Source organism: Mastacembelus armatus, chromosome 7 (genome assembly GCF_900324485.2).
Source record: "Mastacembelus armatus chromosome 7, fMasArm1.2, whole genome shotgun sequence".
NCBI classification, from domain to species: domain Eukaryota; kingdom Metazoa; phylum Chordata; class Actinopteri; order Synbranchiformes; family Mastacembelidae; genus Mastacembelus; species Mastacembelus armatus.
In genome coordinates this window covers 14622992-14639152 of record NC_046639.1, presented here as the reverse complement: position 1 = coordinate 14639152, position 16161 = coordinate 14622992, and the positions used below count along the sequence as shown (strand labels likewise).

General features: G+C 39.1%; 1 protein-coding gene across 3 annotated transcripts in view; it reads left to right on the top strand.

Annotated features, from left to right (window-relative positions):
- The window catches only part of LOC113146195 (neural cell adhesion molecule L1.1-like), a 68919-nt gene that overhangs the window by 22248 nt on the left and 30510 nt on the right, over nucleotides 1–16161 (top strand). For 2 of the 3 annotated variants that reach the window (XM_026333524.1, XM_026333523.1), the window contains exons 3-7: nucleotides 1108–1122; nucleotides 4762–4864; nucleotides 5779–5948; nucleotides 13153–13275; nucleotides 13808–13978. In XM_026333524.1, coding sequence (XP_026189309.1) covers nucleotides 1108–1122; nucleotides 4762–4864; nucleotides 5779–5948; nucleotides 13153–13275; nucleotides 13808–13978 — 582 coding nt within the window. The remainder of the gene's footprint in view (nucleotides 1–1107; nucleotides 1123–4761; nucleotides 4865–5778; nucleotides 5949–13152; nucleotides 13276–13807; nucleotides 13979–16161) is intronic. The other variant, XM_026333525.1, reaches the window with a different exon arrangement.

Sequence of the window (16161 nt, the reverse complement as noted above, 5' to 3'; positions counted from 1 at the left end):
AAGTCACTTGTGTCTGGAAGGTCCAAGCACTGGTTAATCAACAATGACTACCATTACACCATGAAGACAAAAGAACACTACAAGCAACTCAGAAAAAGGGTTATTGAAAAGTATAAGTCAAGGGTTGGATACAAAAAAAATTATAAATGAGTCTCCACACTCATATAAATAAATATCAACTAGAGTTTGCCAAAAGGCATGTGGGAAAATCCATGGTCAAGTGGAAGAGAGTTCTTTGGTCTAATTAAACCAAAATGGTGCTTTTTGGCTATCACACAAGGTGCTATAGTTGGCAGTTTGGTCACCACAACATTGCATATCACCACAAACACACCATCTCCACTGTGAAGCACGGTGTTGGCAACATCATGCTGTGGGGATGCTTCTTGGCAGTTGGCCCTAGAAGGCTCGGTAAGGCAGGGGGTAAAATGAATGCGGCAATATATAAGAAAATCCTGCAGGACAATTCAGTCAGCAAGAGAACTATGGCTTGGGAGAAGATTTATCTTCAAGCAAGACAAAAACCCAAAGCATACAGCTACACAGAAATGGTTTAAAGACAACAAGATGAATGTTGTGGACTGGGCAAGTCAAAGCCCAGACCTCAATCCAGTAGAGAATTTGTGGCTGAACTTGAAAAGGATTGTTCACTCCCCATCCCTGCACAACCTGACAGAGCTTGAGCTTGAGAATGGAGTAAAATTGCAGTGTCCAGATGATTGAGACCTCTCCACACAGACACAGTGCTGTGATTACAAGTTGCATCTACTAAATACTGACTTGAAGGGGGTGAATATTTATACAATCACTTATTTCACATTACGTATTTTTATTTATCATTACTTTGTAGAAACCTGTTTTCACTTTGGGGCACTTTAGACTGGAAGTACTGAAGACAAAGTAATTGATCAAGATGGGGTGAAGAAAAGGTGGTAATGAGATGTGAATTCATTTTGGACATCAGCATGTCTAGATTGGAAAATAAAAAGGAAGGAAAATCCTCTAGATAAGTGATTATGATGTCAAGGTTAACTGTGTGAGTCTATGCATATTCAAATTCTGCCTTTGTCTTTTTTGCTCTCTTTTCATTGCTTACATGTGGGACAGATAAAGTACCTAACAGTAAGTAATAACATAATTTTTGTATTTGTGTCATGTTGTTGCTGCTGTTTGTCTGAAAGTCTGTCTGGCACTGCAGTCACACTCATAGCAAATCATTCCTTTGCTAAGACTTCTCCACCAATACCTGTAGAAAGTTAAATATATACGTTAGTGGTGTTGGGAAGAAAAAAAGATGTTTCTCTGAAATGTCAACTCATCCAAAACTGAAATAAAAAAATCATATTTTAACCTGGCCCTTATGCACATTTAGGGAATTATGCTTTTATGTTTTGAATTGGATAAGAAAAATCTCATGTTTATACAGGGAAATAAACATGAAGCAACTGCCTGTGGTCAGTTTGTTTTGCATAATGCCTGGAATCTAAAGGAAATAGCTAACAACTATGTATAAAGGAAATAAAATCTGTCTACTTCTAAATTTCATTACATTAGTTGCTATATCTTATTTGTTTCATCTATACAGGTAGTTATAAATCACCATACCAGGTTATGTTTTAACCCATGGCCATAACCAAGCTAGCTATTTCCCTTGCTTCAAATATTTAAACTACAATATCTGTACACTGGCTGTAGCTTCAGATTTAATGTACAGGTATAAAGCTGGAATTGGGCCTGTCAACACAAAAGCAAACACTTTTCAAAATGTCACATGCTCTTTTAACAAAATAATACTGTATAGACCTTCCTTCATGAAATGGTGAATGGCTGGATGATTCTCAGGCTAGGGACTTGTTCTACAGATGGTATCTGCAGTTACCAGGGGTATGTGGGGTATGTTTAACAAAACAGCAATCATGAATTGATTAAAAAAAATATCCAAGTCAGCAATAACGATGCTGCATGTTGTACTTGTCAGTGTAAATTGAAAATCACATAGCCAGTTATTTTACCTAGCCTGTTATGGTAAAAAGTTGAAAGAGTTAGTAACATTAAAAGTAAATGTTTGAACCAGTTACCGAAAGTAAATGGTTGAATTAGTTAATAGCAAATAGCTAAAATAGTTGAAATAGTAATAACAGTGAGATGGTTGAAATAGCTAAAAGTGAATGAAAATAACATAATTGGAAATGTTGTTGTAAATCTTAGCCAAAAGTAGCCTAATAGACTGACTGAAATAGTTAAAACCAGAGTAGTAGAGAAAACAGAGTGGCAACACGCTTTTATCTCGCCGCCGTGCAGTCACGTGGTTCATGTAGTCTTCAATAGTTCCAAACAAACCCTGCGCTGTGTAGTTCCTCTCTGGGACAGACCAGCAGTAATTGCGTTATTGGAAAGTAGATATTAAAATCTGGAGTGGCGGAGTAACAACAGTACAGTTCTATTAAGTTTTTATCTTTTCGAGGGAAGTCTAGGTCATGGTGGCATATGCAGACTTAATATATGTTAGCATACCTTACCCCCATTACTCTGCATGTACTTCTCCAGCAATTATTATTTGGGGATTGTAATATTCCATTGCTTTTGGGCTTACTAGGCATTAGTTATTGTTGGTTTCGTAAGATCTGCCTAAATTCCTTACTGACATTGTCGAAGATCAATGGTGGCTTTTATATGGTGTGTTAGCATCTGTCCTGTCCAGTTCTTCAAATGATGCAAAGGTAGCCATCCCAGGCCCACTACACATTCTTTGTATTATTTTAATGCTAATTCATAGCCATGTATGAAGTCAAGTAATAGTTAATAACAGCTTAAAATTTAAAAAGTAAACTTGGTCAATTGTGAAAACCAGGACACAACACCTTCGAAAAAAATACTTGGCTCATGTTAAAGCTGCCTAGAGAGACTGCAACATAACAAGGATAACTGATGCAAAGTTAGGTTTTCAATAAGTAATATTTTCTTACATTTTCAATCTGTGGAACAAGAACATGGCATTATTGAGGGCTACAACAGAAAACCATGTGACATAATTCTGAATAAATAAAAGAGCGAGTGTGTTTAAAAATGTGTGTGAAAAACTCCTCTGCATCCTGGATCCTATACTACGAGGCATGGGGAGCCTGTAACATAAAAGAATGAAAGGTACACATTTGAGTTTTTCAATAAAGTGTGTGTATGTGTGTAAACGTGTGTATTAAGCATGTGATGTGTGAACAAGAAAAATAAAGGAAGAAGGCATGGTGAGACTACAACATAAAAAGGATGGGTGATGCACATTTCAGTTTTTAACAACTAAAAGAACAAGTGTGTGTGAACAAGTTTGCTTAAAAAATGTGTGAAAAAACACATGAAACAGTTGCTAACAGTGAGGCATGATAAATGATTTAAATAGCTCAAAAGTTCATCAGGTAAGGACAAAACATTCGAAATTCTTAGCTTTAAGTAATGTTAATAGATTAATATTTGCAATAGCTAAAAGAGTTACAGGACTGCCAACTTTTCAAAAAAACTTCAGAAGAAAAAGTTTCCCACATACACTGCGATTTTTGGTTTTGCTTTGTTATACCATACAGCAAAAATATTTTTATTCGTTTACTGTACATGACAGTTTCTCAATGTATGGTCCAGGGTCCTTGGGTTACTATATGTTTGTAACTAGCATGTAACAACTTAACCAAACGACTGGTAGGGTTCAAATTAACACTGGGATATCAATGGAATCTGATCTATAAGAACCACAAGATTCTGCGGGCTAGTACTATTGTACCAGTTACAATAACAACATTCTCATTTTTGTTCTCAGTTAATGCTAACTGCAAAAAAGGCTTGATTCACGCACACTGCTTTTCTTTTGTCTCTTAACCGTTAATATCACATCTAGCTAAGTATGTTTTAATTCCTTGGGTTCAGTCGAGCTGGAATTTTAAATAAATCTTTTGGGGTCTTAATAGCCCAATCTAAACTCTAATTCCTGCTACATATCAAAAACATTCCATTTGAGGACAAAGTTAAGCTGGCTGGAAACACTGTATACTAACTAAGCACTGAAACCTCCAAATAAGTGCTAATGATGTCATAATACACACAAAATGAACAAAATGAAGTAGACGGAAGAATGACGGAAGGTCGGAGGTGATTTGTTGTTTTCTTCCAGACTTAGGGCACATGGCTATTACAGCGTGATACAAACACGACGAATCAGGGAAGGTAATGTCACACCTCAGGCTCAACCATAGAGTGAACCTTAAAGAACAGGTAGATCACAGTTGACACACTTCAAGAAAACTTGAGAAATCGGGGGTGTGGCTTGAGAGCGGTTGAAACCAATCAAATGCGTGAGTCTCACAAGGAATGCATGAGAGTTGTCAGCCCCGGAGATGAAAAGTAAATGTTTGAAACAGTTAGCAAAAGTAACACAAAGATGTTGGTGAAATAATTAAAAATACATGGTGTAAATAGCACACCAAAAGTAAAGGTAGCATTAAAAGTTGAAACAAAGACTGATAAATGTTTAAAATAGATAAAGGTGAAGCATTTATTTTAAAGTATTGGAGAACTCATATACATGTAAAGTAGCCAAAAGTAACAAATTAGAAGCTTCTGTGGAAGAGGAACTAATCAAACCTAATAGTGTAGGTGTAAATGTCTAGCCTTCCAAAAAAATTGCTATTCATACCATAGAGTATTTAATGGTAACTATTGTTCAACAAGATCTATGCTCTAGAGTATTTCATTACTATTTGTGTGTGTGTGTTGAAGTGTCACAGCCTCCAGTGCTGATAGAGATGCCAACATCCTACACAGCCTTTTCTCAGGAGGACTTCAATTTGCCCTGTGAGGCCACCGGTAACCCAATACCCACGTACGTATGGCAGGTCAACCTGGTGTGTCATTTACTTGCATTAGTGTGCGTTTGAAATATGCAACAGAGTGGACAAATATAATAATGGTCAAACAAGACAGATGTGTGTGTCAGACAGTTTGTCCACTTCCTCCATTTGGTCTTGCTGTTGTCATGGGGATAAATGTTCTAATGAAATCACAGCAATAACAAAATCAGGTCTCTTCTTTTCCATTTCTCTTTTTCTTTTCTGTTTTCCCTCTCCCCTCTGGAGTAAGTCAGCATTACAGCTCCAGTATTATTTAGGAATAATTAAAACCAAATTAATGAGCCACATTGTTGCCAGAGGGAAGCACTTTGTTGGTTTTGACTTTTCTGTGGGATCAGAAAACTATAGAACAGGATTAGATTGATTCCGTAAAGGTTCAATGTGTAATATTTTGAGCAATCTATTAGTTAAAATGTAATAAAGTATTCATTATAGTATTCAGTATGTTACAATTAGTGTGAAATCATAGTGAAATACCTACCATTGGATTTTTTAAATCTGAGAATGAGCATTTTAAATCTACATAGGGAGCCGGTCTCCTTTCCCAGAGGCAGCTATGTTGTGCCACCAGGTATGCAGCTCAGTGTCCCAGAACAGACAAACCAACCACTGGCTCTAGGCAGGGATTTGTGTTGTGTTTTTTTTGTTTGTTTGTTTGTTTAAGTGATGGCCACTGTACGCTTCCTCTCACCTGGAAACAGTGTGAGAGGTGCTCAGTAGGGTGTATCCTGCAATCTCACCAGTACTTGCTGACAAATCTTTTCCATCTGTAAAAAAAAAAAAAAAAAAAAAAAAGAATGTTTTGATCTTCATGTTTTTTTTTTTCAAATTTAGTGTAATTCTAGGTATTTTGTTTATCACACTTGCTGTTAATTTATGTCTCTAGTTTCCGCTGGGTGAAGGATGGGGAGACATTTGGGGCAGAGCTTAAGGGATCTGGAACATTGCGAGCTGATGAAGAGGAGCCACTCAACTCATATGAAGGCAGCTACCGTTGCTATGCTTCCAATACTCTGGGGACCGCCATGACACAAACCGTTAAAGTCATTGTGGAGTGTGAGTCACAGAATTACACACACACACACACATACACACACGTGTACACTTCAATGACTCATTGAAGTGAGATTGACTGGGCCTACATATTCTCTCATCTCTTGTTACCATGGCACCCATTTCCTGGAGACAGATCAGTAACATCACTCAGTCAGGAGAGTGCAAAGGGTTACCAAGCATGAGTTGCTGGGGATTCATAAATGATGAACTATTACCGGTAGTATCAAGTCTAAAATCCTGACAGAGACTCAGTGACTCTAGTACTATTATAAGGAAATATGTCAGCGCTGTAAATTTAAATAATTTATCTCGACTGTATTAACATATTTACAGCAGGGAAGATGCAAGTAGAATGAATGGTGAAAGGAAGTTAAATTGTTTTAGATTAGGACCTAGGTTTTGCAATTGAAGCCATAAATTAGAGGGGGAAATATTTCAAAGCTTGAAGACAGTTTAAAGAGGAGACTACACTCTGAGAGGCATCAGCTAATGTTACAAGTTGACCAGAGTACTGTGGTTTTGTTTGGCAAGTGGGAGGAAGTATTACGTTTCTAAAGCCATTTTGAGCCTTGGAGGGGAGCCGTTCCAGTGTTGATACTCCTCTGGAGCTGCAGGACCAGGGAAGGATATTTTGTAGCTGGAGCTTGTTACTCCCTTATTTGGTGAGTTGCTCCGCCATCTCGGGTCCTGATATTTGGCTTGGATGACTTTGTACGATTGCATGTAGTTTAGCAAAAATTGCCACTACATTATTGTTATTAAACTTAAAAATTTGCCAAATGAACCAGACCTTTTGAATTGTTAATGTTAAAACATTTAAACAAACATTAAGAATCAAGCTGATACAAGCTCAAGGAAAACATGTACCTTCATGGTTCAAGTCAATTCACAGAGCTTTTGGTGAATGTAATTTTGCACTTAAGTACTTAAGTTTTGCACTTAAGAAAAGAAAAATATCAAGGAATTGATTTCTAGTTACAAACTGGAATTCTTTTAAATACCTACTTTTGTCCTCATCATCTTTACAGTTTCAGCTTAATTTAGACACTGGCTTTAAAGAAAAACTATTTTAATTTTAATTTCACCATGAAGAACTAATTAAATCTATGTTTTATTTAGGGTTGGTGGAAAATACTTATGCTTATTATCAGTCAGCAGACAGACAGTTAACGACTAAGCTGGTGAGCACTCTACTGCATTTAACAGCTAATAAGCCCAATATTTCTCCAACGTATAGATAAAGCTGAGCTAACAGACCGAATACAAGAGTTAAATTGAACAGGTAGAGACAAAAATGGCTCTAAATTAAGAAATGAATGGTAAAGATCTTCTGGGTTCTGTTCCCGGGAATACACTTCCTATTGTGTTGTGTTGTGTTGTGTGTGCTGTATAGTTTGTCTATAGATTATGAACAGACTAGCTTTAGTTTAACACACCTAAAAAATAACTAAACTTTCTAAACAATTCTTTAACTGCTTCACATTCCAGTACTAGTCAAGTACATTTCTATTTAACCGGTATTTATTGCTATTCCCAGACTTAACGCTCGTTAGCCTACCAGATAGCTTAGCTAGCAGCATGGCTTCTCCCTCTCTCTCACATGTGCTACATGTTTAGTTATTCCTCTGCCCCCTTTAGTGATAATGATACTTGTAATAAGTACAAGGTTCTGGTAGCTTTGGAGGTGAGGATCACTGATTTGGAAGAGCGGCTCCGCAACTCTGAACAAAAGCCAGCTAGCCTAGCCCCGTTAGCAGGTGTGGAGCCACCGAGCTCAGGCTCCAAGGGCAGCTCCGTAGCAGCCCGGAGAATTAACATGGGTGACAGTCCAACAGAAACATACTCCTAAGCAGAAGCCCATGGCTCATTAACTGCCTGTTCATGTTTCTAACCGTTTTTCCCCGCTCAGCAACACACCTGCTGAGAAACCGACTCTGATAATTGGTGATTCCATAGTCAGAAACATCTAGAGAATCTAGAGACACCAGCGACCATAGTCAAATAGTCAAGTCCTCGGGCCAGAGCAGGCAACATCGAGTCAAACTTGAAGCTGCTGGCTAAGGCTAATCGTAAATATCGTAAGATTGTTATTCACGTCGTCAGCAATGACACCCGATTGCGCCACTAAAATTAATGTTGAATCGGTGTGTAATTTTGCCAAAACAATTTCCGTAATTTTCTCTGGACCCCTCCCCAATATGACCAGCAATGACATGTTAAACAGCATGTCGTCGTTCCGTCGCTGGCTGCCTAGGTGGTGTCCAGCAAACTATGTGGGCTTCGTAGACAATTGGGCCACTTTCGGGTAAACCCGGTCTGGCATCCATCCCACTTTGGATGGTGCAGCTCTCATCTCTAGAAATCTGGCCGAGTTTATTAGCCAACCTAAAGCCTGACAATTCAGAGTGGGGACCGGGACACAGAGACTCAGTCTAAAACGCCTCTCTGCAGTTTCCTTAGAGCCGTCACCAGCCTCAAAACATATAAATCAAATAAATCAGAAGTTAACACAAGAGGAGTTATTCATAAAAACCTAATAAAAATTAAGACCGATGAACAGAAAAACAGAACAGTAAGATGCGGATTATTAAATATCTCTGTATTAATATTAAATATATTAAGGTCTCTTTTGTCTAAATCTGTTAGTAAATGATTTGATAACTGATCACCAAATTGACTTACTGTCTTACCTGGCTGTAGCAGGATGAATACAGTGGGTACGGACAGTATTCAGACCCCTTTAAATTTTTCACTCTTTGTGTCATTGCAGCCATTTGCCAAAATCAAAAAAGTTCATTTTATTTCTCATTAATGTACACTCAGCACCCCATCTTGACAGAAAAAAACAGAAATGTAGAAATTTTTGCAAATTTATTAAAAAAGAACAACTGAAATATCACATGGTCATAAGTATTCAGACCCTTTGCAGTGACACTCATATTTAACTCACATGCTGTCCATTTCTTCTGATCCTCCTTGAGATGGTTCTGCTCCTTCATTGGAGTCCAGCTATGTTTAATTAAACTGATTGGACTTGATTAGGAAAGGCACACACCTGTCTATATAAGACCTTACAGCTCACAGTGCATGTCAGAGCAAATGAGAATCATGAGGTTGAAGTAACTGCCCAAGGAGCTCAGAGACAGAATTGTGGCAAGGCACAGATCTGGTCAAGGTTACAAAAGAATTTCTGCAGCACTCAAGGTTCCTAAGAGCACAATGGCCTCCATAATTCTCAAATGGAAAAAGTTTGGGAGGACCAGAACTCTTCCTGGACCTGGCCGTCCAGCCAAACTGAGCAATCGTGGGAGAAGAGCCTTGGTGAGAGAGGTAAAGAAGAACCCAAAGATCACTGTGGCTGAGCTCCAGAGATGCAGTAGGGAGATGGGAGAAAGTTCCACAAAGTCAACTATCACTGCAGCCCTCCACCAGTCGGGGCTTTATGGCAGAGTGGCCCGACGGAAGCCTCTCCTCAGTGCAAGACATATGAAAGCCCGCATAGAGTTTGCCAAAAAACATATGAAGGACTCCCAGACTATGAGAAATAAGATTCTCTAGTCTGATGAGACCAAGATTGAACTTTTTGGCGTTAATTCTAAGTGGTATGTGTGGAGACAACCAGGCACTGCTCATCACCTGTCCAATACAATCCCTAAAGTGAAACATGGTGGTGGGAGCATCATGTTGTGGGGGTGTTTTTCAGCTCCAGGGACAGGACGACTGGTTGCAATTGAAGGAAAGATGAATGTGGCCAAGTACAGAGATATCCTGGAAGAAAACCTCTTCCAGAGTGCTCAGGACCTCAGACTGGGCCAAAGTTTCACCTTTCAGCAGGACAATGACCCTAAGCACACAGCTAAAATAAGGAGTGGCTTCGGAACAACTCTGTGACCATTCTTGACTGGCCCAGCCAGAGCCCTGACCTAAACCCAATTGAGCATCTCTGGAGAGACCTGAAAATGGCTGTCCACCAACATTCACCATCCAACCTGACAGAACTGGAGAGGATCTGCAAGGAAGAATGGCAGAGGATCCCCAAATCCAGGTATGAAAAACTTGTTGCATCATTCCCAAGAAGACTCATGGCTGTACTAGCTCAAAAGGGTGCTTCTACTCAATACTGAGCACAGGGCCTGAATACTTATGACCATGTGATATTTCAGTTTTTCTTTTTTAATAAATTTGCAAAAATTTCTACATTTCTGTTTTTTTCTGTCAAGATGGGGTGCTGAGTGTACATTAATGAGAAATAAGATGAACTTTTTTGATTTTGGCAAATGGCTGCAATGACACAAAGAGTGAAAAATTTAAAGGGGTCTGAATACTTTCCGTACCCACTGTATGTCAGTCTGAATGAATCAACCCCACTCAGTCATAAAAATTGTCATGTTCCTCGAAGCACAGGTCGAGTTGGAGGAGTAGCTGCAATCTTCCACTCAAACTTTTATTAAACTTTCATCCTCAGAACAGTCATTTGAGAGCCTCACTCTTAGTCTCTCACATCCAAACTGGAAAACACAAAAACCACTTCTACTTGTCATTGTGGACCATCCACCTGTCCCTTACTCAGAGTTTTTAACTGAATTTCCAGACTTCCTGTCTGATTTAGTGCTTCGTTCAGATAAAGTCATTATAGTGGGAGATTTTAACATTCATGTAGATGTTGAAAATAACAGTCTCAGCACTGCATTTAATTCAATATTAGATTCAATTGGTTTCACTTAAAATGTTAATAAGCTCACCCACTGTTTCAATCAAATTGAACGCTAAATAGTTTTTTCCCAAAATCCTATTTTGTCAGATCATTCTTTAATAACTTTAGAATTTAAGATAATGGATCATGCAGCATTCGGAAGAAAATTCCACTACGGTAGATGTTTATCTGACAATGCTGTTAATAAATTTAAGAAAATGATTCCATCTTTATTTACAAAGGCTGGAAAGGAAGTGGCGTTCCACAAATTTAGAGGAATTTTATCTAGCCTGGAAAAACAGTCTATTAATATATAAAAAGGCTCTCCATAAAGCCAGAATTGCATACTATTCATCACTAATAGAGGAAAATAAGAACAATCCCACGTTTCTTTTCAGCACTGCAGCAAGGCTCTCAGCAGTGATGACTTTATGAGTTTCTTTACAAATAAAATTACAACTCTTAGAGATAAAATTCATCAGATGATTCCTATACCTGCCATAAATGAATCTTCTACTACAGTAGCTCTTGAATCATCTGTAAGACCTCAGTTATGTTTAGACTGCTTCTCTCCCATGGATCTCTCTGAATTCACATCAGTAGTTGTTTCATCTAAATCATCAACGTGTCTCTTAGACCCCATCCTGACTAGACTGCTTAAAGTCACCCTGCCATTAAAATTGACTCATTTTTATTGGACTTGGTAAATTTATCTCTAGTATGAGGTACCACAGGCTTTTAAGACTGCAGTAATCAAACCCTCACTCAAAAAGCCTAGTCTTGATCCAGAAGTCTTAGCTAATTATATACCAATATCCAACCTACCACTTATTTCTAAAATCCTTGAAAAAGCTGTTGTTAAGCAGCTATCAGACCACTTACACAGAAATGAACTATTTGAAGATTTTCAATCAGGATTTAGAGCACATCATAGTACAGAAACAGCATTATTAAAAGTCACCAATCCTCTCTTAGCCTCAGATAATGGACTTATTTCTATACTTGTCCTCCTTTTCTAAAATTATAGCTACTTTAGATGGCATAGCCCTGGCCTCCAGCACTACTGTGAAAAATCTTGGAGTTATTTTTGTCCAGGATTTGTCCTTTAACTCACACATAAAACAAATCTCTAGAACTGCTGTTTTTCACTTGTGCAACATTGCCAAAATTAGGAACATCCTGTCTCAAAATGAAGCAGAAAAACTAGTCCATGCATTTGTTACTTCAAGGCTAGATTACTGTAACTCATTACTATCTGGATGTCCCAGTATCTCCACAAAAAGCCTCCAGTTAATCCAGAATACTGCAGCCAGAGTCCTGACAGGAACTAGCAAGAGAGATCATATTTCTCCTATATTAGCTTCTCTTCATTAGCTCCCTATAAAGTCCAGAATAGAATTTTAAATCCTTCTTCTCACATACAAATCCCTTCATGATCAAGCTCCTTCATACCTTAAAGACCTCATAGTACCATATTATCCCAATAGACCACTTTGCTCTCAGAGTGCAGGTCTACTTGTGGTTCCCAGAGTTTCCAAAAGCAGAATGGGCTATCAAGCTTCATGAATGGCTATCAAGCTTCTCTCCTGTGGAACCAGCTCCCAGTCTGGGTTCAGGAGGCAGACACTCTCTGTACTTTTAAGGCTAGACTTAAAACCTTCCTTTTTGACAAAGCGTATAGTTAGGGCTGGCTTCAGGTAACCCTGAACCATCCCTTAGTTATGCTGCTATAGGCCTAGACTGCCCGAGGACCATCGATGCACTGAGCTCCCCTACCCTAACCATCCCCTCCCTTGCCTTCACCTCTCCTCCTCTCCTCCCTCCTCACATATGCCACCACTGAATGTCACTAACTTTGTGCTCTCTCTCCCCTAGTTTGTGCTCTCTCCCTCTCTCTCTGTTCTCTCTCACCCTGTACCTTCTGCAGGCATCCCTGGTCCTGGAGCTGTATATTGCTGATATGCAGTTACTGGCCCCACCAACCTGCAGTGTCTATTTGTTGTTTATTGTTGCTGTTCTTTTCTCTCTCCTCTATCCACTCACCCCAACCGGTCGAGGCAGATTGAATTAAAATTGAATTGAAATTGAATTAAAGTTTGTTGAGAAGTCATTAATGATGGCACTCTTGTCTCAATTGAAGGTAATACTGTACTGCTGAAAAAGTAAAAATGCTTATGTTCACGCTAAAATACAACTCCTAGGCTCTGTTCCAATTCAGGGGCGCAAAGTACAGGTAATAAAGTATGCAGTTGAAACAAAGTTTGGAGTGAGTATTGGCATTCAGACAATCCAAGACACCCCTTCACCTGTTTTTCATCACCCCATTGACTATAAATAATTTTACCCTTGCTTGTACCATACCCTTCCTTTGGTAATTCTTATCCCTACTATTCAGGATAAAGAGAAGGCTATAATGACATTCAATTAAATGTCCAGAGGCTGTTGGTGATTAATCATGTATGATAATGTATGTAAGTCTTTAACTAATAATCACACTGCTCTGTGTTTCAGCTCAACCTGTTCTTCTGAAACAACAGAAAATATACAAGACAGCTTATGAAGGAAACAGCATGATCCTGTCCTGCAACCCTCCAGAAAGCTCAACTCTACCACACATTCACTGGATGGACAAGAGTGAGTCTGTGTGTCCTGGTTTTCATTTGCCAGTTTATTTCACAGTAAGATATTTTTTTCTGTTGTGCAGTCAGTCTGTCTCACTGTATATCTATCTCTGTAAGTTACTCCTTCGAGGAGTGTACTCATTCCAACTCAGGGGCCTGTTGGAGTGATTTGCCTCACTATGTTGCATTGCAGAGTATTTCTACTCAAACTAATGAGTGCAACACTGGCAGACAATGTTCCTCAACTCTGTATGTTTCTTTTTTTCCTTTTTTCCCCTCATCCTGGTGACTGTGCTCTTTTCGATTATACACTTGAAAGTCAATACTGCAGTTCACTAAAAAATGTTAATTATTTGAAGGCAATTAAAAACAAATACTGAAGGAGTTTTTGTATAACAGAATAACAAAGAAGAAAGAATGTAAAGCAGAAAGAATGTATGCTGTATACTCTCTATATATCCACTTTCAATTACAACAACTTTCACAGTTTTTTTTCCTTCTTGTCTGCATTGTCCCTTAAACTTATCCTCTTTTATTTTTCTCAGAGATGGTGCACATCAAGCAGAGTGACAGAGTGATGGTTGGCCTGGATGGGAAGTTGTACTTTTCTAATCTTATAAAGAGTGATAGCAGAGATGACTACATCTGCAATGCCCAGTATGCAGCAGCCAGGACTATTCTGCCTGAAACCGCTGTCAACCTCACTGTCATGCCCAGTGAGTACACAATTACAAACTGTAGCCACTCAAGCATACAGATATTGAAATGCTAGGATGATTTAAGACTCTTAGTGTTTTGTTCTTGGTATTAGGGCTGTTACAATTTACGTGTAGACTGGGTTCAAAAATGCACAGAAAACACTAACAGGATTTCTTAAATAACTAAGTGTCCCAGTAAACATAAACACTGAAGTACAAGAGAACTCATAAGATACAACCCTCCTAGGGCTGCAAGAAAAGAATGACGTCATTTTTGAAGAAATTTGAAGTGGGCGTGATTAATACGGAGAGCAGGAATGTTTTCATTCCTGCTTTTTCCACTGGTGGCTGTAATAGCAATGGATCGTTTTGGGGAACAGCTGGCAGAGGCGGTGATAAAGTATGAAAATCTTTATAACACATCTTGTACGGCATATAAAGACACACAAATGGTTAATAATTTGTGGAAAGAGGATATGCTGTGTACAGAGGAGAGAGTCTGTTGTAAAACATGGCAATATCCAATCCCTTAGCCGCTGTATTGTTGTTTCTGTGAGATTCCCACAATGCTTAGTGCGCATGAAGTGTGCTGCAGTGGGAGGGACTTCCCAGGAGTTCTGCACCTGAGTTTCTTATAGAGTATGAAGTGCGAGAACTAACTTTGTTCTTGTTCTTGCAACCTCAAGAAAACAAATTTCTCGCTTGTCGTGGAATATGTATCAGAAACATTAGCAGCTCCAAAGAGCAACCCCGTTGATGAGCTGGAAATGGGGCAACTCTGGAAGGTGGCCTCCACGGCAAGCGGAATCCAGTGGTTGCTCAGGATGATGATAGAATCGCCTGAGGATTTGGGTGCTGGAGAGCTGGCTGGTGGCAGGCTTGGGATTTCACCTGCTTCCTCCTTTCAAGAGCTGGGGCTCTGGAGAAGCAGGTGAGGAAGGAGATGAGAGCCGCAGGGTACCAAAGGTGGAAACACACTGGGAAATGGAGACTACCAGATCTGCGTCACTTAGGGAAGAGGAATTTGAGCCACACAGAATTTCCAGAGGGGGAGAGAAAGAAAAAAGATAAAGAACAGAGCTTGACCTTTACCGAGATTACTTGAATAGCCCTCTGCTTACACATGAGACAGGGATGGTCCTGACCCAATCACTCCATGCATGAGCAGACAGAAGTTGCTTAGTCGTAGTTGGTAGTTGTTCTTAGTCTTGTTGAGTGTTCTAGCTACTTTCCAAAAATCCTGTTCCTCCTTTGCTCTGGTGTCCATGGCTGCTGAACCCTGTCTGCTAATTTGCGTGTAGGCTGGGTTAAAAAATGCAGACTAACACAGAAAACACAAGTATACTAACACTTGATTAATTTAGTGTCCCAGGTTCAGTGTCCCAGGGAACACTGAAGTAAAAGAGAACTCAAAAGATACAACCTGAGTATAAATCCAAAGAAACCAGAAGATGATAAAAGTCCAAAGCAAACAGAAGAAAACACAGGGCGAACTTCAAGGAGAAACAATGTGACAACATCACTATGCAACAACATCCATTCCTGGATTCTGCTAAATTAAATTAGCTTAGTTTTGCAGTGGTTGTGACTAGAGCTACAGCGACCCCTCAAGGAAATCGAGAAATTCGATTACAAAAAATCCTTCAAGCAAATCTTTTGCCCCAAGGATTCGTTTAATTACTATCACTTGCATTATCGAACATGCTACGCCTAGGGATCATTGTTCCACACAGACAATAATCACTAATGTTGCACAATGCATTTCAGTATCAAAAGTTGGCAGAAAGTGAAACTGTCCGTAAAAGAACATGTCAAAAATTTGGGATCATTTCAAACTTAAAAAAGATGAAAACACGGTGCAATGTGTATATTGTAAAACAGAACTACCGTACCACAACAGCACTTTGTCAATGCTTCTGAATAAAAAAAATCTAGTTGTGATCCAGACTGGCTCATCCAGTGGAGCTGACACAAGGTAACGTCATTTCAAGGTAACCTGTCAATTCTGTCATGCATTACACAATAGTATTATTGTTTAAAGAGTCTATTCAGAGTCTATTTTATCCGATTACTTGGGTAATCGCTGAAATATTTGATAGAATACTGAACCAAACATAATCGATAGCTGCAGCCCTACTTGTAACTCTGACTGGGCATTCATTCAGGGTTTGCCTCAACACTTAGAATAACAAAATAATAAA